We start from the raw sequence: 24,549 nt of genomic DNA, 5'->3' as shown, positions 1-24,549 counted from the left end.
CCATCGTTACAGGGGATGTAAGATGTATCTCCAGTAAGTTGGACAAGCTAGCTGTGCTTGCTATTGTTAGCCAGAGACATGGCTAAGGGAGCTAATGGAGCTAACAGCGTGGACGGGATACAGGAAAGAGAAACTGAATAGACTGGTGAAGAAGACCAGCTCAGTCCTGGACTCTGTGGAGGGGGAGGCTGACTGGATAATGATGTCCAAGCTTTCGTCTCTGATGGACATTTTTTTTCCTGTTGAAACTTATTTTGTTGTTCCATTTATACATATTCTTGAATGTCTTGCACTACATACTTTCTTGTAGTGCTGTTCTATTCTATTCTATTCTGTTCTATTCTATTCTCTATTTTTTCTCTCTGCATTTTGAAGCTCTACTTGCTCTACTTTTTAAGATCCAACAGTGCAAAATGTAAATTTCTCCAATTTTGATGAGGTGTGTGCCCCACTTTGCCCAAATCCCTCAAAAAATTCTCAAAAAAACATCCAACATACATTTTTATCTCATCGATTAAAGCTTCATAGCCAGAGAAGAGACTGACTGTGTTGTGCACAGCTCACAAATTCATAAACTGTTTCTGTTCTGTAGCTATAAATCAAAATAACCCCCACAAATACCCTAACATCTAATTTTGTGGAGCATGACACACAACCAGGCTGTTAAAACCAGTTTTCCCAGCAGCAGACGTGTTTGTAGAAAATACCGCTGTCTCAAAATGTATTTTGCCATCGTCTATTAACTTTGAACGCTGCCCAGAGCACATAAACCCGATCAAGGGATTAGGGGTAAGCCTTTAATGATGTGTCTAATGAATAAGAAGCTTCATCAAATATCCCATGAAGTGGTATTTTCTTATTAGCCACAATTAGCGGTGCAATTATGCTTGTGTGTGTTTGTTTACCTCTCAGGAATCTACTCTACTAAGTCCACAATGTTCCCTCAAAGTTGGACGGCTACTCTATTCCTTCCTCCAACAGTGTGTGCATGCATGCATGCGTTTGTGTGTCGTCTGTTTGTCCAGAGATTAGCCACAGAAACTTTCTCATCACTCAGAACCAAGCTGCATTCTGGGTATCCGTTGTCCCGCCAACCACAGTCTTTGTCTGGCACTGGATCTGTATTCACACTCACATACACACTCGCACAAACACACACAGACAGAGACTGAGGGGAACCCCAGATTCCCTGAAGAATGAGGCTGTTTTTAGCCCATCTAGGTACAAGGCTTTTTGTGAGGAGGATCCAACTGCCAGGCTGAAAGAAAACCCACGGCCCTTCCTCTCTCTGTGTCCAAAATTTAAATGACTTTATTATTTGGGCATATGAGTACGGATGGTTTAGCAATCTGCTCCCTTTTATTCTATTCTACAGAGGCACATTGTGGGCTAACAATCATCTGAGAGGACTTTAATGAGGCGACTGCATAAACATCCTGAGTCCAGGACGAATGGTGCAGGTATAGAAAGCTTCACACTTCACTCATTGTTCCTCCTCTCAGTCGTCCTCTCTGCTCACCGTGGCCGTGATGCGTGGACCGTGCAGCTGGGCGTGCAGTATCGCATCATTCACATGGTTTCGCACTGCTAACAGAGCTAGCTCCATGCTGTTGTGGTTGCTGCTGGTGGCTAAAGTTGCTGCTAACCGTTGGAGCAGGACCACCAGGCTCCCCCAGGGGGCGCCAAGCTCTGATACACCCACCTAGAAGGAAAGAATAGACAGAAAAGAGAAATAAAGGAGAAAGAGGAGGAGGTGAAAGTGGTTTATGTATAAACAACAAGTTAACAGACAAATTTAATCTAATGACAGCATCGCCGTGATCACACTTTCCACAAACCGAGCCGCCTCATCCGTCTGCTTCCTCTCCACTTTCTGCGCCTGTTTTTCCTCTTTTTTTTTTCTCCGCTGTAGAGAACAAACATGATGGCACTTGTATTTTCATCACACTTTCTTCCCTTCCAAGAAACTCTCAAGCGGGATGAGCTGTGCTATCTTCCATAAAGAAGTCTCTCCATTGTGGGCGCCGCTAAAGCTGTCCAGCAAATTATGAGGCAGGCCAGTAAAACGCACGGACGACACTGCCAATTCTCTTGGCAACGCTCTGGTGTATGTCAGTCTAAATCTTAATGTGGGAATGGCTCGTTGATGATAAAATTCTGTGAATGGCTGATAACTACTTTTTTTTTATCGGCCCCTCTAAAAACAAAAGGAGACGAATAATCTCTAAGTGTTTAAACAGAATCAGACACAATACACCGCTCACAGCCTAAGAGGATACAACCAGACCCACATGTGCTAATTTCTACGAGACCAGAGAGAAGTGAAATCATTTCTGATTCATCAAAAATACTTCACTGTGGGGAGGTTTAAAAGGAAATGAATTGAAGAGGTCCGACGTTTTAGGGGAGACACTTATTTTTGTTGAAGCTCTCAGACAGACTCCTGCTGTAAGGAGTTTTTACTGCTTATGAAACAGATCGAAATCAATTATGATTCCTCTTAAAGACCAATAAAAGAAAACTGGACAACCAGTGGCAGGATTGGAACTTCTACAGTTGTTTTTTAATCGCCAGCAAAACACTGCACAGGGTAGAAAAGATGACAGAGCCTTTTCTTTTTAACATCCTCGGCTTTAGTGGTACATTTGTTGGTTAGGAGAAGCAGGATGGATTTTTTTTATGGTGAACTCTGCATTTGTAACTACAAGACAAAGGAAAATGGAGCTACAGGTGATGGATCTTATTTTATTTTTAACCTTTATTAAAGATGTAAAAAACAAGTTAAGTTATTTAGTTAATCACTCCACATCAGAAACATCATATTTGATTTTTAATCTTAAACCAAAAGTTATATTGTTTCTTTGAAAAAAAAAATATCTGGAAAGGATTTTTAGTTTTACAGCTGATGGAAATGAAAATACTTCTATATAATCCACGTATGGTTTAAAAGGTGAATTATTGGTTTATATGGGCTTTGATGAAATTGTAGAAGTAAACGCCTCTTTTACTGGAAGTAACAAGATTTACTTGTGCTTCCATCACATCACTTCACTTCTATCTCACAGACCGTCTAACGCAGTGGTTCTTAATCTGGGTTCAATCGAACCCAGGAGGTTTAGTGAGTCGGTCTCAGAGGTTTGGTGGAGCCTCCGCCACGGAAGTCAAGACACACCCAACTCACCGTGTCAATTTGTGATGAAACTATTTACCATTTATTTATTTCTTTATTTTATTCCATTTATTTTTTAATTATTTATTTCATTTTATTTTATTAATTTATTTAATTAATTAACTGATTTTTTTATTTTTTTTTTATTTTTTAATTATTTTATTTTATTTATTTATTTATTTATTTATTTTGGGGGGGGGGGGGTCATTATTTACTAAAAACAATTGATAAATCATTCTACATCATTCTATAGTATGAAGTCCAGGCCTATATGTTATGATGAAATGAAATAGATTGAAGCATAAAATGATACAAAATAATATATCTTTATGTAATTATTACAATGACAGAAGAATACTGACTTACTGATTTAACTTCAAGCCTTGTCGACGTGTAATATATGTGCCAGAAAAAAAAGAAAAAAAAACGCTTTGACTTTGGTTTAAAGGAAGAAGGAGCACAGGTGACTATATCCCCTTCAGGTCTATGTACATGAAACCTTTTTCACTCTGAAACATTGCGATGTTGGTACAGCATGAATTCACATGTATCAGCGTCCTGCCTGCATGATTTGCAAAGCCAAGTTGAGCAACTCTAGTCTCGCACCAGCAGAACTAAAGGAAGTGGTACGTGCCAAGGTGAAGCCACACATATCTGAACTGGTCTCTCAAAGGCAACAGCAGACGTCACACTGATTTGCAGGTATGTAATTTGTTGTGAGTTCATTCACTGTGTTGGTTTTACTCTTGGAACGAGGTGATGTTCATGGACGATTCATTTTGTGCATCTGTAAAAAAAAACATATACTTATGTCTTGAGATTGAAAAAATCACATTTTATTTTTCACTAATGAAGGGTTCAGTGAATGTGCATATGGAACAGGTGGGGTTTGGTACCTCTAACAAAGTTAAGAACCACTGGTCTAACGTTAGTGTTGTTGTATTGTAGTTGTAGTGCTGACTCATTCCAGTAGATGGCAGTAACTCAAAAAAACCTGCCACCCGCATTGACAAACAGCGTTAGTGCCGTGCATTGTGGGAAACAGTTTGCCAGGCAGACTGATCAGTTGTATACTGAGAAATTTTCTGGATCAGTAGGACATCTGGGAATTTTAGTATACTGCAGATTTTGCAAGTTTTTGCATACTGACTACTACATACTGAATTTCAGCCAAAATAGTAAGCACTGCAAGTGTAGAAGGTGGTTTGGAAAACAGCCAAAATCAGCAAAAAAGAAAGAACATCTTTATCAACAAGGGGTGCTACAGTCGTCATAATCCAATAAACCCCTTAATCACCCAGATACACATTTACTTTGGAGACAGAAGCAGTGTTTAGCTCCATTCATTCATGCATGCATCGATTCGGACATGTTGGTTTTTAACAAACTATACTCCTCTGCAGAGTTATCTTCTATCCAGTTCTGACAGGATCTCAACCTTTTCAGAGCTGGCAGTGTTTTGGAGTTGATTGTAACTATTCTAACTGGTGACTTCAGCCATAAAGGTCACATTGACACACCAGTGACATCTGTGTCAGTGAGATATTTTATGGGATTTCTGCATCCAACCTCTGTTAACCCTTCAGTTATGGATGTGTCAGCGCCAACATTTGGCAAATCCAGTTAAGGCAATCTGAAAAATTCAAATTCTGCATTTAAGGAAGCCTGCAAATACAAACACAGTGCAGAGCTGAGTTGGTTAAGAAATGCCAAAAAGAAATGCCTCCCGAGTAATGACACCGCCAACTTATTTCCAACCCGCTAAAAAAAGCTTAAGATTCTCTAAAAGAAAGTTATTTGTGCCCTTTCCTGAGTTCAATCCCTCCAACAGAATACTTTTCAAAAATTACGATCTTCTGAGTTTAACTGAGTTTACCTGAGTACAATCACCTCCTACAGCCTATGTAATGTATCAGACCATCCACAAAATGAACCAGAATTTATGTGGGCCCATTTCTGTCTTCCTACCCAGGCCACCAGGAAAATAAAATCCTAGTTACTGGGAAAAAACAAAGGCTAAAATGTACCAGTTTTATGCAGCAGGCCACAGATATCTTCCATATCTATCTGGAAAAACTTAAGTTGCATCTTCCTGAGGTCTCCCTTTCTACACATCCAGAGACAGTATATATGTTTATTTATATCTGTGATACAAATTTTGATGAACAACAGGCTACATGTGGTTGCATAACAACCATATGAGGCCACTTAAAGGCAGCCTCATGAAAAGAAGAGCCAAAGAAGAAGTTCAATACAAAAAATCTAAAGATTAAAAATTCAAAAAATTAACAGGAAATGTAATCCAGCTGAAAGACTTACCAGACATCCCCTCATGACGTTGACACACAGTCCTGTACACGGCCGTATCAGCGTCAGCCCTCTGCAGTGGGAGCAGTACTGCATCCTCACTAAGCCCCGCCCACACTCTCTGGATAACGTCACCTTCTCCGTCACATTCACCACCTCTCCAGCCAGTCTCAGCAGCCGGCTCAGAGCCCGACCCGGCCCGAGCGCCCGGGACAAGCCGCTGACCAACAGGCGAGGGTGTGGTCCGAACGGGCTCACGTCCTGCCTTGTCATCCTCAGGCAGTCGTCCTGATTGGTGGGGAGCGGGGAATAAGCCTGGGATGACATGTGGCCAATCCCAGGGTTGAGCAAACGGCGATAGACCAATGGGAAAAGATCGTTGTAGAACCGACGCACAGTGTGGTCCAGAGAGGAATTAGAGTCTCCAGAAAGGTGGCGTTTGATGCCGTTGAAGAGGTGGAGCACAAGGGGGCGACAGTCAGCGGCCAGAGCGGAGTAGGCGCTGTCGAACAGAGTGCTGGTCAGGTTAGAGGTGAAGGACACGAACGACTCAAAGGTCTCTGAAACAAGACAGAAGACAGAAAAACAGTTATTGCATCATGTACAGTATTACCAAGCTTTTTTTAATAAGATCTCAATTTTAAGATGCAAGACTGCCTACATGATAATTATATGCATGAGAGTTAGGGTTAATTAGACTGTTACGTTAGCCAAAGTTAGCATGATGCCAGCAGTTTGAGTTTTTCTATCAAATGTGTGCAGGCAAATCTTTTTCATTGATAAACAAGATTAAAAAAAACAGCAAAAACTTAACAAATGAACAGTGTCCTCTCCAACAGCACATAACAGTCACAGTAGGGGGCAGCAGTGGTTCTTGATGCTAGGTGCCACCATAGAAGGGCTATTTACACGGCAATGTTTTACGGTTTTATGATGAAACGCCAAATTATTGTTGCGTTTCCGCCTCATGTTTACATGGAAACAATGTTTCAGTTGATCTAAAATGCAAACTTTTGAAAATGGCCTCAAGAATGGAATTCTGAGTTTCTAGTAGAGATGCTGATGTCGAGCTCTGTTTTGCGTCGTGGACTACCATGTTGTGCTTGTGCTGCTCAATCTTCTGAATCTGCTGACTGTCTTTATACAAAATGTGTATCTGTTGCTCTAAGTATTCACCAATACACCAGATGATCGACCCAACTCTACGTTGGTGGAGATCTACTAAAAGCTGCTTCTGGACAAGACAGTTATAGCACCACCTACAGGCCTGACATGCTTACTACAGCATTTTCAGTCCATCAGCGTTTCCGTGTAAATGCAGAGCTTTTTTCTTTGCAATTTTGCATTTTAGAATGAAATGTTGTGTAAACGGGACCAGAATGGAGGAAAGGATAGCAGCAGCAGCAGCAAAGAGCCAGTAAACAGCTAGCTAGGAGACATAGATGAAATTTAGGTTTTCTCCCTGCACTAAAAATAAAAAAAAATCCTTTCCAGGTAAAAGTTTTGGGTGTGTGATAAAAAAGACGGGGTTTTTTTGTATAGCATGTGTCACAGAGTCCAGTGAGTTTTTGATTGCCAGCCAAGCAAGCGTCATCAAATGGACTTTTCTCCTGTCATAAAAGGATTTGTGTTCTCCTTAGGAATTTTGACCCAACCCCAAATACTGACGACAAAGAAATCAGAAGCATCACTGGTCCTGCTTCACTCCGATGCATGTTGATTGCATACGTCAACTCACACCTACTGCGTGTTTAGACCGGCATGTTGCAGGACACCAGACAGCTGGAGTCTCAAGAATGAGGGGTTCCTGTACTTCCCACTTCATTAATGGTTTTCTCCTAAATCTCAAACCTATTGACTCGTGATCCAGCTCTGCTCATTATGTTGGTTTGTTGTTGTAGTCAAGTTGAAAACCATCTAGTAGGGACATGGTTTGTTTTATTTTGAAGTCACAGGATGGTTTTAAGTGGTTACAGTGTACAACAAAAAATGTGCCACTCAATCTGCTTTTTTTGTGGTGGTTTCACAGCTGGACTGCAGCGGAGCAGATCTAGTGTCAGTTCACATTAGCTTGAATGGATCTGATCTGGTGCCACATTTGGTGTATTTTGGCTGTCAGAAATAAAATTTAGAAACAGCTGATTTTGCACTGCAAAATTATCAAAATCTTATCAAGTGTTTTTTTCTCACTTAAAGTAAAAATTATCTTATTATACTTGATATGAGCCTCGTTCAACTGATCAGTCCTGAGAAAATGTGTTGTTTAAGTTATTTAAAGACAAAAATGAGGTCTGAATTGCTTGTAACAAATAAAAAAATCTGCCAATGGAACAAGAGAAAATTCCCTGAAAATTTGCTGAAAACTAGAATAATCTCTTAAAACAAGTCACTTTTCCCTTGAGAAGTAACTTAAATAATTTGAGAGAAGATATTTTTCTTGACGGGTCAGGTGAATGTGGCTCATATTAAGTCTAAAAAGACATTTTCTACAGAACATTAGACAAAAGCCCTTGGTAAGATTTCAGTTGTTTTGCAATGTGGTGCTGAAAACCTTGATTTTGAATTATGGATTATGAACAAGCAGTTATAGTAAGACTACTTAAGATCACATATAAAGCCCTCACAGAGCCTTTAAATAGTAAATAAAAGACTTACAGCAGATTTCATTCAGTTTTCATTGTAACCGTGCGTCTCTAACCTTGGACTGACTTTATCCTCATGGTCTGAGCCAAAATAGCAACAACTTAATTCATCCCTGAGCTCGTTTTCCCTCTCCTGTCATCTACAGTCAGGTGATAATGAGAGGCCCGATGTAAGGATCCTGTGTTTCCTACACCTGACACGCTCTAATAAAGTGGACAGCACTATTAACGGAGGCCGTGACAGACAGAGGGAGCGCGTCTATGTTTGAGGCTCGCCAAGTGGAGAGGGTGATGTCAATGTGATGGCATCCTGATGCACAAATAGACACTCAATCACACGGGATAAAAAAAAAATATTAAGGAGAGAAAAGGTGTGGATGAGTCACAGAATCAGGCGAAAACTTTTCTTTTCATCTCTTTAAACTCGCTTTAAATTAACTTAGACAAACAAAGATGTGATCTGTAGAGCACACAGATTGTTCGAAGACAAAGTCAGTCATAAAAAGGGAGAAAAGGCTCCTATAAAAAAATGTTTATTCACTTGAATCGTGACATTTTTCTTCCACTTAGAAATAATTTTAAAGTTTTAAAAGGCCAATTTAGATCTGAAATTTTGAATTCAAACTCAAATGAACTCGATAATAAACCAATTACTTTGTGCACTTGTAACATGTTTTCTTTTGTACTTGTGTGTGTTTAAGCTCCCTGTAACACAAACAGTTGAAATGAAGTCACCCTGATAGCACCCAGGGGAGCAGGCAGCAGCACGGCCCTCATACTTTAAGCACTGAGTGAGAACGACTCACTTTCATATGTTTGCATACCCACGTCCCGGCAATAGCAACACAAATACAGACGGCGTCAAGTGACACGGGAAAAAAAGCCCACCCTGGGGTCATGTGATTAGCTCTTTACCCTCTGTGATTGGATGACAGCTGCGGGATGGTTGGAGAGGGCACAAGGGGTCTTACAGTGCCGGGAGAAACACACGCAAGCATGCAGACACATATTGACACACACACAGGCACACACACACACACGTAATCCACAGGGTGTAAATAGAGCCCTGACTACAACCGTGCTGGGCATGTCTCTGTTCCTCCAGAGGGTTTTAATCACCGAGCTCTGGAGAGAGGATCCACTGAGACTCAGTCAGCTGTTGAGTTCTGCTGTCATTCAAAAAGTAATTATACAAAGAGCCGGAGCAGCCAAAACAATACAGATTAGTTTCTCTCATGCAAGTAGAAACATTTTCCTAGTTTAGTTTTCTGCTCTTTAAACCCTGCTTTATCACATTTAAAGAAGGAGAATATCCTTTTGTACTTGTGAGCGTAACAAGAGGATGCCAACTTTTGCAGAAACTGGACAGAATTGTACCAGAGCTATCGGAGGGACTTTAAACACCAACTCAGGAATACACTAATCTGTTTAAAATAAGACAATTATCAACAATTATTGATTCTGCTTATCAATCTAATCTCAATCTCTTATCTCTCTCTTTTTGGGAAAGTGAAGCTGAGCTCTCAATCACTTCAATCTCTCCAACATTGTCTTGGAAATTCTGCTGCTGACTTACAAGCGTGATTAGGGATGGGTACCTTTCATATTTATAACGGCAATCATATCAGTACTCCACGGTTTGTTCCTTTTGTTACTTTTGTGTGTTTATGTGGTAATAAATATGAATTTCTTTAATAATCTCAGATTTTTTCAAAACAACACATTTATTTCTCAGGATATATGAAAGAAGTGACTAAGAAGTAACGACATGGACCTGTCCTTCCATCCGTCGTTATTTGGAACGTAAGATCTATCTCTGTATCTGGAGTGGATCATTTCTTTGTATGGCTCATTTGTTGGTCATGGACACCAAACTGATTTTGTCTTTAGTGATATTTTTTTTTACTACTTTTCTCCTGTGTTTGTCTGAAGATCCTACATGTAACCATGGCTGCATTTTTTACATGTGAAATCAGCTGTTAGCAGCCTGTAGCATCACAATGCTAACTGGTGCAAGGCCAGATGTCTTCCCACAAGGTGAGGAGAAGGAGGTGAGGACGACGTGCTGGTTCTCAGGTGTGAGCTAAGAAGTGACGACATGGACCTGTCCTTCCATCCGTCGTTATTGGGAACGTAAGATCTATCCCCAATAAGATGGACGAGCTAGCTGTGCTAACTCAGCAACAGAGGGAATACCAGAGGGCAGAGTAGCATCATGCTATTCACAGACATGGCTAACAGAGCTAACAGCAGACACCAACACCACATTGGAAGAGCTTCACCTGCTGTGAGCAGACAGGATCCAGGGGATAGAGACTGAACAGACTGCTGAAGAAGCTCAGTCCTGGACCCTGTGGAGGTGGAGGCTGGCTGACTGGACAATGATGGACAAGCTGTCAGCATCTATTTTCTTATGGACCTTTTTACACTTTCTATACACTTTCTTACTTTTGTTTTCTTGATTGCTGCTGTGACTTCAATTTCTTTGTTCTTGTTACAATGACAATTAACATATAACAGCTGAAAAAAATCTGCAGATGAAACAAGAGAAAAGTTACTTGTTTCAAGACATTATTCTAGTTCTAAGCAAAATTTTCTGGCTCCATTGGCAGATTTTTGTTTTTACTTTTTACAAGCAATTCAGACCTTATTTTTGTCTTCAAATAACTTAAAACAAGACATTTTTTCTGGACTGACCAGTTGATTGTTGCTCATATCAAGTGGAACAAGACAATTTTTACTTAAAATAAGACAAAAACACTTGAAAAGATTTCAGCTTTTTGCAGTGTAAACATGGTTTTATGTGAATCGTTACTACAGACAGATTGTAGTCTGTGTCTATAAAAGTACCTAATTTGGTACCCATTACCAAGTATGAATGATTTGTGGCACATTACTTGAGGTTTGGCCGTTTCGGCCTGATATAAAGAATCGACAAGGGGATCGTTGTTAATAAAGGCTAATGATGTCGATGGATCGATCCATTTCTAATCGATACCCATCCCTAGAACAATAAGACGGTAAGAAAAAAAAGATACCACACATCTTGTTTCAAATCTTTTTCTTTTTTGTCCTAAAATATCACACAGACAAACACACGACATACACAAACTAACCTAATGTTGTCAGAAGTCATGTTGGAAACTCTGAACTGGAGGGCTTTGAGCCTCCTCACTGACAGGATGCCTGCCCATCAGGTCAATCAGGTGAGCAGACAATAATCACCTCGTTTGAGTTTGTATGTATGTGGTTTTTGGTTCTTCTGGAGCCCGCCTCAAGTGGACAATTGAGGAACTGCAGTTTTTAGCTTCAGTTTCATTTCTCGCAGCTTTGTTTGTTACCACTTGAGTGTCCCCTGCTGACCTACAGCAGTTTATCATTTCAGCCTCTGGCAGGGCTAATATGGATGATAAAGGAGCCATTGTTGGTTTTAATCTTTGGGGAACTCCAAACCATAAATAAAAACTCTTCAAAGAGTCTCGTGCACTGTTTCTGAAAGTTACTAATCCAATTCTCTCCACTCATAAAGAATAAATGTCCAGTTGGTAGCTTGCATCTCAAGTTTGCTTCATATCATTTTCATGATACATAGAAAGGTAAAATGGGTCTTTTTCCTGTTTCTATACTAAAGCTGTAAGCAGCAAGTGTGGTGTCTTTTCGGACAGACACAATTCTTGTTGCCATGCTTTTGTGTCCATATGAAGCCTGCACATTTGAAAGTCATTCAGAGACAGAAACGGCTAAAACAAGGAATCTAATGCAGGAAATACACCTCAAGACACAGATTCTCAGCCAATAAGGGAACAGCTGCTGACAGACAGTCAGGAAGTGCAGATGCAGACCTTAAGAAGCTGGATCCACTCTGCAGAAATACAGAAGAACCAAGATCTGGACTTTGAAGGGTTTCTTAAGCTAGAAATGACCACATTCTAATCTGCATATACAGGGAAGACCGCTAAATGACAAGAGCTTCAGCAGCAAAGGTCAAACCAGACCAGTGTTTTATCTGCTCTGAACATGACCAACTTAAGGTCATACACTGCAAAAAACTGAAATCTTATCAAGTGTTTTTGTCTTATTTTCAGTAGAAAGTGTCTTTTTAGACTTCATATCAGCCACATTCACCTGAAAAGTATAGAAAAAAGTCTTATTTAAGTTATTTAAAGAAAAAATGAGGTCTTAATTGCTTTAAAAGAACCTGCCAATGGAACTAGAGAAAAGTTTCTTGTATTAAGACATTATTCTAGTTTTAAACAAATTTTTGAGCAATTTTTCCTTTCCATTGGCAGATTTTTTTTTACTTGTTACAAACAATTCAGACCTCATTTTGTCTTAAAATAACTTGAAACAAGACATTTTCCTGGACTGATCAGTTAAATGTTGCTCATACTAAGTGGAACAAGTCATTTTTTACTCAAATAACAAGACAAAAAGACTCTTATTTTGTACCTATCCCTAAGCATGATTGATGTGTGGCACATCACTTGAGGTGTTTGGATATGATATTTAAGGGTATTGTTAATCATAATCACCGCAAAAACTGAAATCTTATCAAGTATTTTTGTCTTATTTTCACTAGAAATGTCTTTTTAGACTTAATATGAGCCACATTCACCCGACCAGTCCAGAAAAATGCCTTGTTTCAAGTTATTTTAAGACCGAAATGAAGTCTTAACTGCCTGTAACACGTAGAAAAATCTACCAGTGAGGTAACAGAAGTGTGCTTGGAGTTAGAATAATGCCTTACATTACTGGAAAAATACATTTTTACTGCAAATAAGACAAAAACGCTTTATAAGATTTCAGTTTTTTGCAGTGTGGCTTGTCAACGTTGGGTCCAAGCACATAAGAGCTGGACAGCCAAGAACTGGAAGAAGACTCTGAGGTTTGATGAGTCAAGTTTCCAGCTTCATCTTCCCACAGGCCAGGTGTTACACTGCAAAAAAATGAAATCTTACAAAGTGTTTTTCTCTTATTTTAAGTAAGAATGTCTGATTAAACTCAATATGAGCCACTTTCACCTGAAAAGTCCAGAAAAATTGCTTTTTTCAAGTTTTATATTTCTGCATGTGTTCACGTCTTGTCATTAAGAAGCCGATCTTCTGTTCTCTGTCTGACTTGGTAAAAAAAAAAAGGTTTTCTAATGTTGAAATGTCTCATCTGCTTTGACATAGCTGCAGTTATTTAAGAATATTTATAACATTTCTTGCAGATGCTGATGAATCTTTGGATCCATGAGAAAATGACACATCTCTCCTGGTTTATCTCTCCACATCCGGACCTTTAACTTTTCCATGAACACAACAAACTCTGAGCCTGTCTCCTCTCAGTTGCAGCAGGTTTTGTCCTCCTCCAGCCCGTCTTTGTTTATGGGTGTTTTGCATTAATTTTACCCATGGATGAGCTAGCCACCCACTGGGCATGACCAGCAGCTGAAACTGAGTCTACGAGCATTCAGACGGAGCAGGGGAGGAGAGACGGACAGAAAAAAGAGAAAACAGAGAGGTACATGTTTGCCATGTCTGTCTGCTGGGTTTCATCAGCTCCAGCCCTCTTATAATCTCTGCACACATTCATGCTCACATTCACACACACACACACCAGCTCTTTTTATCTCACACACATGCTCACACAGACGGCTGAATAGCGTTGAGAGACAAGTGGACAAGCAGAGTATTCTTCCTCCTATTCAGAGCAGGCCGTTAGAGACCGGCTGTTGCCCACGGCAACAACACTTTGCTGCGGATACGTACTGAATGTAAACATTCTCCGTCCTTCGCTCTCTCGTTGGTCACGAACAAAACCTGATTATGGCAGCGACAGAGACAGACGGACGGAGAAAGAGAGCGGAGAGTTGTAACAAAGTTTTCCGCCGCTCCCTCTGAGAGTTCGCTTTCTCAAAGACTCAATCGGACATCAGTTGTTTGTTTGGCTAGCCACTACGGCGCCTCACAAAATAAACTGGCCTCACACCGCCGTCCTGACACAAACTAGCTATTTCTTGATGAACACACAAAGTGAGGATGACAGGAGGGCTACGGGCACTTGACAGAAGTGTTAAAACACCAGAATCACTGCTGCGATTAAAGTCACTCTGATTTATGTCCTCAAGTCTCCACTTCAACGACTTCTGCCTGATAATCAGACTAAACTCAAACAGAGAATTATTAACGACGCTAAATTTAGGCTGCTATGAGTTTGTTTCCAATATTTCTTCCAAGTATTATGAATACACTCACTCACCATGGGAAATGGGGAAGAAAGGTGATTTAAGGGACTTTGAACGTGGCATGGTCGTTGGTCTGAGTATTTCAGAAACTGCTGATCTACTGGGATTTTAACCCACAACCATCTCTAGGGTTTACAGAGAATGGTCCCAAAAAGAGGAAATATCCAGTGAGCAGCAGTTCTGTGGGCCAAAATGCCTTGTTGATGCCAGAGGTCAGAGGAGAATGGACAGACTGGTTGGAGCTGATAGAAAGGCAACAGTAACTCAAATAACCACTGGTTACAACCGAGGTCTGCAGAAGAGCATCTCTGAACACACAACACGTCCAACCTTGAGGCAGATGGGCTACAGCAGCAGAAGACCACACCGGGTGACCCTCCTGTCAGCTAAGAACAGGAAACTGAGGCTACAATTCACACAGCAACACCAAAACTGGACAATAGAAGATTGGAGAAACGTTGCCTGGTCTGATGAGTCTGGATTTCTGCTCCACATTCAGATGGTAGGGTCAGAATTTGGCCTCAACAACATGAAAGCGTGGATCCATCCTGCCTTGTATCAACGGTTCAGGCTGCTGCTGCTGGTGTAATGGTGTGGGGGAGATTTTCTTGGCTCACTTTGGGCCCCTTAGTACCAACTGAGCATGGTTTAAAGTCCACAGAAACAAAAAGAAAAAAAAGAAAAGAAAAAAAGGGAGAGAAAAAGTAAAAACAAGGGGGGACAAAAGAAAAAAAAGAAAGAAAAAGGAAAAGGAAAGAAGAAAAAAGAAAGAAAAAAGGGGAAAAAAAGAAAAAAGATGAAAAAAGAGAAAAAAGAAAAACAAGGGGGGGGGGGCAAAAGAAAAAAAGAAAGAAAAAAGGAAACGAAGGGCGGGAGAAAGGAAAAAAGAAAAAAGAAAAAAAGAGAAAAGAAAGAAAAAAAGGGGAAAAAAAGAGAAAAAAGAAAAAAGGAAAAAAAGAGAAAAAAGAAAAAAAGGAAAAAAGAAAGAAAAAAGGGAAAAAAGAAAAAAGAGAAAAATCAAGAGAAAAAAGAAAAAAAAGAAAAAAAGAAAAAAGAAAAAAGAAGAAAAAAGAGAAAAAAAGGAAAAAAAGTCCACAGCCTCCCTGAGTATTGTTGCTGACCATGTCCATCCCTTTATGAGCACAGTGTACCCATCTTCTGATGGCTACTTCCAGCAGGATAACGCTCCATGTCATAAAGCTGGAATCATCTCAGACTGCTTTCTTCAACATGACAATGAGTTCCCTGTACTCAAATGTCCTCCACAGTCCCCAGATCTCAATCCAATAGAGCACCTTTGGGATGTGGTGGAACGGGAGATTCTCATCATGGATGTTCAGACGACAAATCTGCAGCAACTGTGTGATGCTATCATGTCAATATGGACCAAACTCTCTGAGGAATGTTTCCAGGACCTTGTTGAATCTATGCCACCAACAATTAAGGCAATTCTGAAGGCTAAAGGGGGTCCAACCTAGTACTAGGAAGGTCTACCTAATACAGTTATTTTACACAACAGGAGCCTTAGTGTCACTTCTCAGAGAAAACAGCTAATATTTTCTGAACTAAACAGAAAAAGGGTGAAAAAAATCCAGCTGGCATTTCCACCTCACCTTGGTACGCCTTGGTATGCCCAGCGATCAGGTACTTCAGCTCGAAGCTGTACGAGCGCATCTTCTGCTGGGTCTCGCTGCGGACAGCCGCCATGTAGCTGTCCTCCATCTTACCGGTGCAGCAGCTGGGCCCGGGGTGGACACACACTCGCAGAGACTCGTCTGAAGGACAGAGACGGGAAGAAAGACCTCATCATAAATTAAACACACTGATACCTCTGTTACAAAGTTGGCTCTCCCGTGGTTATTGGAGGGAAGTGTCTAATAAGTCTGCATAGATTTCTATTAACCTTTTACTCTGACCCTGGTGAAAGTTTTCCAGCCGTGTGCTCCCAGATCCTCATGAATAATAGAAGGAACGTCTGATAAATGTTTCATATTTTCCTTGAAAACTCAGAATGAGTTCCACAGATAAAGAAAAATCTGCTTTTTGAGGTGTGATTAACATTCATGAAAAGCTGTTTTCTCACATTGTGTCATTTTTTAATCACTAATATGAATGCACTGTTTTTATTTGTGAACATTAAAAAGTGAATGAATGAGGGAAATCTGTCTCTGACTATCAGCAGGAAGTGCTGGTGTTGTCTGATACCAGAGAGTCATAGACGTGTTTTAGTCACTAACATCGTCGCCTGGTGATTAACAGCAAGTGTAAATTGAGGTAGGGAGAGGTTACCGGGCTCTGGGTGGACCAGATCTCACACAATGAAGTGACATCATTTCAGAGAAGTGTCGCTACAGTCGTCATTTCTTACACTTTCAAAGTAAAAATGTCCAGATTCTTCGAATTATGCATCCAAATGTTTGTTTTTTGTCACTTTAATTATTTTAAGGAGCAGTGCATACTAATGAACATTTCAACACAGCACCTATGTAAGTATCCCAGAGTTAGCTTTAAGGCTAATTTTCATCTGTAGGCCCTAGCAGGTCAGGGCAGAGTTTAAAACAACAGAAGAGGATACAAGATACAGATAGAAACATCTTTGTAGTGGTGTTAGTGTCAAGGCCACTTAATAACTGCAGGCATGAAAACGTAGTTCCTACGTTTCTACATGACAAGAGATGTATCTAGATTTTTAAACTTTTAATGAAAACAGTTTCTTTTACATCATCAAACGTCAGTCACTTGGTAGAAAAACCATATGCTTCCATGCCGCACCAGTTCTCTGTCACTCTGAATGTGCATTCAGGAATCACACATCCACAAAGAAAGGGGAGGCGCCTTTTGATGCATTATGCCAGAGTTAGCATGAAGCTAAGTTTTTTTTTTTTTACTTTAGGGATGTAACATGATTTAAAAGCAGGGTTTGCAGTTCTGAAAAACTAGCATGAATTTGAATGTAGCATCTCATCAGGATTTCCCCTAACCCCTCCTCCCCCTTTTATGTTTTGCACTACGTCGAGTCATGTCTCATTTAGAGGATCCCAATCGATGTGATTGGCTGATGTTTTCTTGGGTTTTTTCCTGCTGTAGATAGCGGATATTATTCGCTCTAATTTAAGAACACATCATGTATTTCTTGCCATCAGGACATATAGATCATTTTAACCAGTATAACAAAAAGTGTATCTGAATCAAACTACCAGTTATACCTTTAAAAGAGAGCGAATAATTAATAACAAATTATAGCTTTACCCCTGATATCGTGTCACAGGGAAAAGTGGATTATGCTAGCATGACAGTTGCGAGTGCTAACAAAAGTCACGTTTGTTTATTTGTTTTTTTAGCTTTATGTTTTAGCGTTTTGGTGTTTCCTTACTTCTAAATGAGACATGACTCAAAGTAGTGCAAAACATAAAATGATGTGCTGAGTCCGTCTTTCAGTCATTCACATTGTCATGAATCAGCGGCGTGCATGTGAGCGGGGGCGTTGCTTTGGAGGAGCTCCAATGGGAGAGGGAGGAGGGGTTAGGGGGGGTCCTGACGAGATGCTACATTCAAATTCATGCTAGTTTTTCAGGACTGCCAACCCTGCCTGTAAGAACACATCATGTATTGCGTGCCATAGGGACATATAGATCATTTTAACCAGTATAACAAAAAGTTTCTCTAAATCAAACTACCAATCATACCTTTAAATGGTTAAAAAAAAGTTTAAAAGTTTCTTAGAAGTTCAGAACTTAAGTCAACTTTTTCAACCAAAAATCAAAGTTCAAACATCTGATCACTGGGAACCTTGCTACACCTGTCACCACTGGCAGAAATGCAGTACATAACCATGGTCACACAATAATTCAGAAGCTGTAAGTCCCACTGAAAATAAAAGAGGAGATTTACGTCACACACTGCCTGTTTCACATTTTCCCTGAGGTTTCTCCACTGAGAGCCTTCCCTTATGCTAAACACACACACACACACACACAACAGCAGACACACAGACAGAAAGGGTTGATGGGATTGATCTGTGGGAGCAGCCTTGTTTCCCTGACAGAGAAACAAGGAGCAGCAGTTGAGCTGGTGAGAGCATCTGAGTTTCAGGTTGTTACAAAGTTATCTGCGTCTTAATCTCAGTCATTTCCAGGTGATTTTTAAAAACATTCACTCTCTCTGCGAACACATCCTCCTGACTGTTACAGCATGTCGATCCACAGAGCGAACAGTTATCTAAAAGCATTTCGTGCACAAGACTCCAAACCTCATCGTAATAATTCAGCAGAGCCTTTCGGGACCTGATGTGATGACATGAACGACACACACACACTCAAACAAACATGCACACACACACACACACACACACCTGTTTGACCTGTGTCAAACTCTCAGCTGGTCGTATTAGTGCTGGCTGTCCATGGAATACATGACTGAGATAGCAAACATTTATCTGTAATGTGAGGTCACATAGTTCATGAACGCTGGATGGTACGGAGGCCCCAGGTTGCCAAAACAGTCGAATGAAACATGCACATGAGTAATCATTTTAAAAAAGTTATTCATAATCAAATTAATATAAAACAGTTTTAATCTTATTTATGTGTATGTATAAGGTTCATGAACACTGATGCTTCACTACTACAGCATCCTCTGCACCTCAAACACTTTGAGGGCTTTCACACCAACACGGTTCTAGTCCTGGAACTGGTTCCATTCAGGATTCTTGGTGCTTTCTAGAAAACCAGTCTACGTTCAAACCTGTTACACAGTCCGAAGGAGACGTTGTGAGAGTTGCATTTCTTGAGTTTTTAACTGTGTACAGCAGACAGTACTGTAGGTTTGGTGTAGTATATTTGTTGTTCAACTTGTGGGGCCTTCTCCCAGTGCAAAAACTGAAATATTATCAAGTGTTTTTGTCTTATTTCAAGTAAAAAAATGTCTTTTTATTCTTGATATGAGCCACATTCAACTGGTCAATCCAGAAAAATGTCTTATTCAAAGACAAAATGAGGTCTGAATTGCTTGTAACAAGTAAAAAAATTGCTGAAAACAAGAATTATGTCTTACTACAACTTTTCTCTTGTGTCATTAGCAGATTTTTTCACATGTTTAAAAAAATAGACCTTATTTTTGGTTTTAAATATCTTTAAATAAGACATTTTTCTGGACCGATCAGATGAATGTGGCTCATATTAAGTCTTAAAAGACATTTTCTATTGAAATTTCCACTGCATATAGAGTCATTTCTAGGGATGGGTACCTTTCACATTTGAAACGATATGGTACCGAATCCTGGTACCTGGCAATCGGTATCGGTACTCAACGGTACCAATTTTCAGTACTATTTTATCTTAATGTGGTTAAAAATATCAATGTGTTTAATAATAAAATACATATTTTTTTCAATTTCACATATTTATTCTTCAATATATATAACCTTACAATGTTGTGTTCATGTCCAGCATGGAAAATCACTTACTCTTCCACTCCCTCACAGTCACAAGGATGCCTTTCGGTACCTAAACATGGTACCTTTTGATTTTACGTGAATCGGTACCTGGTACTTTTGAAAGAATTCGATCAGTACCTTTAAAAATACCTAATTCGGTACCCATCCCTAGTCATTTCTTTTACATTTGTGCACTTTTTTACATATAGAATTGCTGAAAGAGGCTTATGGCTTGTTAGCAAAGTGCCTTTTTTAGGTATAATTGAAAATAAAAACAGACAACAAATGTCTGCTTTGGAACAAAAAGGTGCTGTGGTATAAAATGTAAACAAGAACACATTAATAAACCAACACTTCTTCTCTGCTTTCCATTTTCTTCTACACCCTCGTTTTATCGACACAGAATACGACACGCTCACTGATGATGGCACGGTTAACGAGCTGGAAACAACTTTTTTTGGTTTCAGCCGTGAAACAACTTTTCAGGTGCTGCACAATTTTTTTTTCTTCTGGTCTGATCACGCCGGCCTGTTCAATATTAAGTTCGGGAAGCAGATGGAGCATGGAGCCATGCTAGTGTGAAAACCCTCTTTGAGAAAACCAGAAAAGTGCTTTTTAGATCAACTCTGTTCACATACTTCACAGAAATCTATTGTCTTACATTAAGTGTTGAAATCTAATGAATTAAAATCTGCTGTTTGGGGCCTATCCGTGACATTAAATACATATATTAAAGTATATATACACAGAGGTCAAAATAACTTGTCTTACACGTTAATGCATCCATGGCCGAGGCAGATTCAGAGCCTCTGTTGTGCAGAGCCTCTGCTGTGGTTACCATCTATTATTAGCAGACATCTCTGCCTGTAAATGCAAAGGTCACCATCTCACACTGTTAACTAGCTGTCAAAAATCACAAACTCATTGCACATCATGAGTTCCTGTTCCCAGTTTATCTCATTTATGCTACTGCAGAACCGGCGTTTTTGAAGCCAGAGTTGAAGTGAAAGTCAAACAGAGACAGGCAGACATCGTTCACCCTGTTGCTGCTGTTTGAGTGTCCTCTGTCTGCTCATAATAGCTCCACCATAAGCATCTCAGTCTAACGCATTTCTGTGTAATTATGATAAGTGGACACTTCATGTCAGGTCAAAAAGTTTGTTAACTCCAGATCTGTATCATCAGCCACATTATGGAGGAATTACTGGCAGTGAAACCATCCTCTCCTGCACTCTCCTCGATTTATTCTGTGCAAAGACACTTTCATAAGGCAACATCAGTGTGCATTTTAAACACCACCGCTTATAGGCAGGAGCTTCCTTTACAAAGTTTTAAAGTTAGGTTCATTCTCAGCAGAAATAGCTTCCCTCTCTTTTTTTCCTGCGCAGTGATAATCCCTCCAGTTTGGCCTTGAGTTTCTAAAGCTATGGATTTGAAATGTGTGGGATTAAAGTCACAGCGAGATTTGAGCTACTTTAAATAATCATGGCAGGAAGGATGATAAGTGGAAGTGTGATTTCTGAGGATTCAAAGTTTGTTCACTTAATTTCAGCAGTTTAAGAGAAGGATAGGAAGTATGGACGTTTTTCAGATCATTTTGATTTTAGGAAGGTTAAACTTGAATTTATTGACTTAACTATTCTCAGAACTAGTTCAACGATAATGGTTCACATATTTAAAGAAATCTGACGATGTCTGATTGGTTGAAGTATCCTTTTCTCCTGGATGCAATGACAGTATTAAGTGCTTTATATATGAAATGTGATGATACTTATTCATCAAAACAGCTGATTCTAAGTACGTACAATTACAGGCCAAATGTTTAAGAAAAAAAATGAAAATCAGAACCAGTAATTGTGCAGAAACGTTACTGTATACAATTTTATACTGCGTTTTATACCATATATGAGAAAAAACTGCATTATTCAGAGTTGGTGTTAAAGGAGGTGGACATTTTTGCAAATTTCAAACACTTTTTCAATTTGAAAACTCAACATACATTTTGAAGGTCTGAATATCTCAATTAGTGATGTTAAATAGTTATTTTTGTATAATGTGGAGCTGTAAATGCTACATTAAATGCACCTGAAGTGCATCATTTACACTCAAAGCAAAGTTTTACAGGTTTGTACTTTACAGCAGCACCTCTGTAAATTCTTCCTGTGTATTTTAAGCCTCCTCCTTTAAGTCTGTACTCTGATATTTCCAAAGGGGCTCACTGACCTGTTCCCGGCCTGTCTGGCACCAGCTCCACCGGGCCTATTTGGCGCATCATGTAGGCTGTCTTCACCTCATGACAGCTGTCCACATCGGCTGATCTACAGCCAGTCTCCGGTAACAACACAGAATACAACAAAATCAGCCAAAACAAGTCCACGTTTTGTAAGGCTGCACGAAACATCGCAACATCTCAGTCAGGAGGAGGAGGAGGAGGAGAGTCCGGAGGGTTAATGTGAAATCCTACAAATCCAAACGGTGCAGAGTGACTGAAAACTTCATGTGGAGCCCAGCAGGAAGTGTGTGTGTGGTTGTGTGTGTGGAGCTCACTCAGGCTGCGCGCGCTTCTCTCTCTGCGTCCCTCGCGCGCTCCAGCTTAATTATCCTAATTGACATGTGCACGCGGAAATGATCTGAATGATCTGGTATTCAGCTTTCAAAAAATAACTTAATGGAGCACAAAAGACCACGACAACAACAAAAAATATATGACTGTCAAAAAAAAATTCATGCAGAAGAATAAAAATATTTAAACAGCTCTCATTCATTTGGTCATTTCCCATCTGTTTGTTTGGTTTTGATTTTATTACTTTCCCGCGTCACTGTTTACTTTAAACACTTATTAATCCAGATAAAATCAGTTCAATGTGACTCATGTGAGAAAATAACGTTAACAAACGTTTTTAAGGAAGCGCGTTGCCGCCATCTGCTGGCCATGTGAAGCAAGCCCATGCATGCCCCCTCAAAAAAAAATGGACTGCACTTGATCATGTGGCCCTTTTCCTCCTGTTTTTTTTTTTTTTTTTCTTCTTCTTTCATTTATTCAATGGGTCACTGTGTGGCTTACAGTATTAATTTATCCAGTAAAATCAGTTCGATGTGACTCCTGCGAAAAGTATATTTACATGTTTTTATATGGTACGTTGGCGCTCTCTGCTTGTCCTATAAAGCCTGTGCAGGATTATTTTTTAAAATAATTTGATAAATTGCAGTTTCTTTCTTGATGAAATTTAAAGTTTTAAAGCTTTAGTATTGGTTATTTTGACCAAACTAGTTTTGAAATTTGCTCAGTTGCTGTAGTTCATCTGGGAAACCAAGAGAGGAGCCTCTGTTTCTTGTAGACTTCCCCTCCAGCACAGGTCTTACATGCTTTTACAAGTAGGCTACCCTATCTTCAAACTTGTTTACAGGCAGGCTAACTTACTCTTTGATATAAACCATTCAAACAGAAAATGATTCACCTGTTTTCCACATTTATTTGTTTCCACAAGACCCTGGGATGACTAGAGGTGGAGGATATATTTAGAAGAACAAGCAGAATACACAGACAGTGTCTAATTTTCTCACATCAGATTAATCAAGTCTCTCAGGCATCATTTTGGTTTGTTTTTGTCTGGATATGAATTTGTTTCTGAGCCTGTCTCCTCTTGATATCATGATAAGTATACTTTTCTTTTATTTTATTTTTGATTAATATTGAAAATAAAACCAAACCTTAAATCAATACTGGTATTTTGAACATCTCTTAAAAAAAAAACAGTGGATTTTACAGAACCACAAAGCTGACAGGAGTGAAATAAGGATTGCACATGTCATGATGACCAGCAGGAGGCAGCAGTGCCTAAATGTCGAGCATTCGACATGCTTGTGAGGTGTTTTTTTTTAGGATGTATCAAAGCTTTCAAGACCTTTTGTTGGATGTAATTTGATTTTTTGCTGTACATACAGGGGTGATTGAGCAATGGAAGTTAGGTAAAGTATGCACTGTGGTGCACAATATTTTGCACACAGTATTTCTCCATTAAGTTTCATTGGTATGTTGCATTTTAACAGTTGCAACCCTTTTACTTTCTTGTTGTTAATACTATTTTTTTTGTGTACAATTAACTCCCATTTGTCTGCTTTTTAAGCATTACCTAGTTATGTTATACACATCAGATTAATGTACCATCTATTTACCTGAGATGTATTTTCCTTTTTTGCCATTGCTAAAAAGTCAGACCTTGAGAAAATTATACAATTTTCTTACAACAACTTTAAAAATTGATCTTCAGCTAATAAAAAGTCCCACAAAGTGTAAATACAGGTTTTGAAATCCAAAGTGCCACACCATTAATGAATATATCTATGTTAAAGGCCAGATATAACATCTGACAGTCAGAATTCTGGTGTCCTAAAGTATGTCCACAGGGGGTCTCAGAAGTGGGGAGCATTAATTAATTGTCTTAGTGTACTGTAGGCTTACATTAACATTTCAATAGAATTAGCTTAGGCCAACCCCTTCCTCCAACTTTCTATCCCTTTGAAAATGTCTCTAACCTCCACTGTCTTCTTCTATCCGACCCCCTACCATAAATAATCTCTTTCAAGCCTCCCTGTTAAGTTATGCTAATGTAAATTCCACCACAGTGCAAGTCAGTGAATGCAACATGATTGACTGCCATTGTTGCATTGCTGACACTGCAGTTCCTGGACTGTATCTCCTTCACATACTCAGATAAAAGCAAAACAGAAACAAAACTGTTGAAAAAAAATCTTAATTAAACAGTTT

The 24,549-nt window shown here is 39.5% G+C and overlaps 1 protein-coding gene across 1 annotated transcript in view; it reads right to left on the bottom strand.

Annotated features, from left to right (window-relative positions):
• LOC141789695 (glypican-5-like) overlaps nucleotides 1-22,313 on the bottom strand; it is an 89,801-nt gene extending 67,488 nt beyond the window's left edge. Inside the window, exons 1-4 of the mRNA XM_074669250.1 lie at nucleotides 22,005-22,313; nucleotides 15,961-16,122; nucleotides 5,489-6,036; nucleotides 1,520-1,702 (exon numbers count right to left, since the gene is read on the bottom strand). Of these exons, the coding sequence (XP_074525351.1) occupies nucleotides 1,520-1,702; nucleotides 5,489-6,036; nucleotides 15,961-16,122; nucleotides 22,005-22,182 (1,071 nt within the window). The 5' untranslated portion in view covers nucleotides 22,183-22,313. The remainder of the gene's footprint in view (nucleotides 1-1,519; nucleotides 1,703-5,488; nucleotides 6,037-15,960; nucleotides 16,123-22,004) is intronic.
• Between the last annotated feature and the right edge of the window lie 2,236 nt (nucleotides 22,314-24,549).

This window comes from Halichoeres trimaculatus, unplaced genomic scaffold, assembly GCF_033239565.1.
Source record: "Halichoeres trimaculatus isolate MK-OKI-2021-1 unplaced genomic scaffold, fHalTri1.1 fHalTri1_scaffold_4, whole genome shotgun sequence".
In the NCBI taxonomy this organism is placed as follows: Eukaryota; Metazoa; Chordata; class Actinopteri; order Labriformes; family Labridae; genus Halichoeres; species Halichoeres trimaculatus.
The sequence above is the reverse complement of the archived record's forward strand: the minus strand, read 5'-3'. Positions and strand labels throughout refer to the sequence as shown.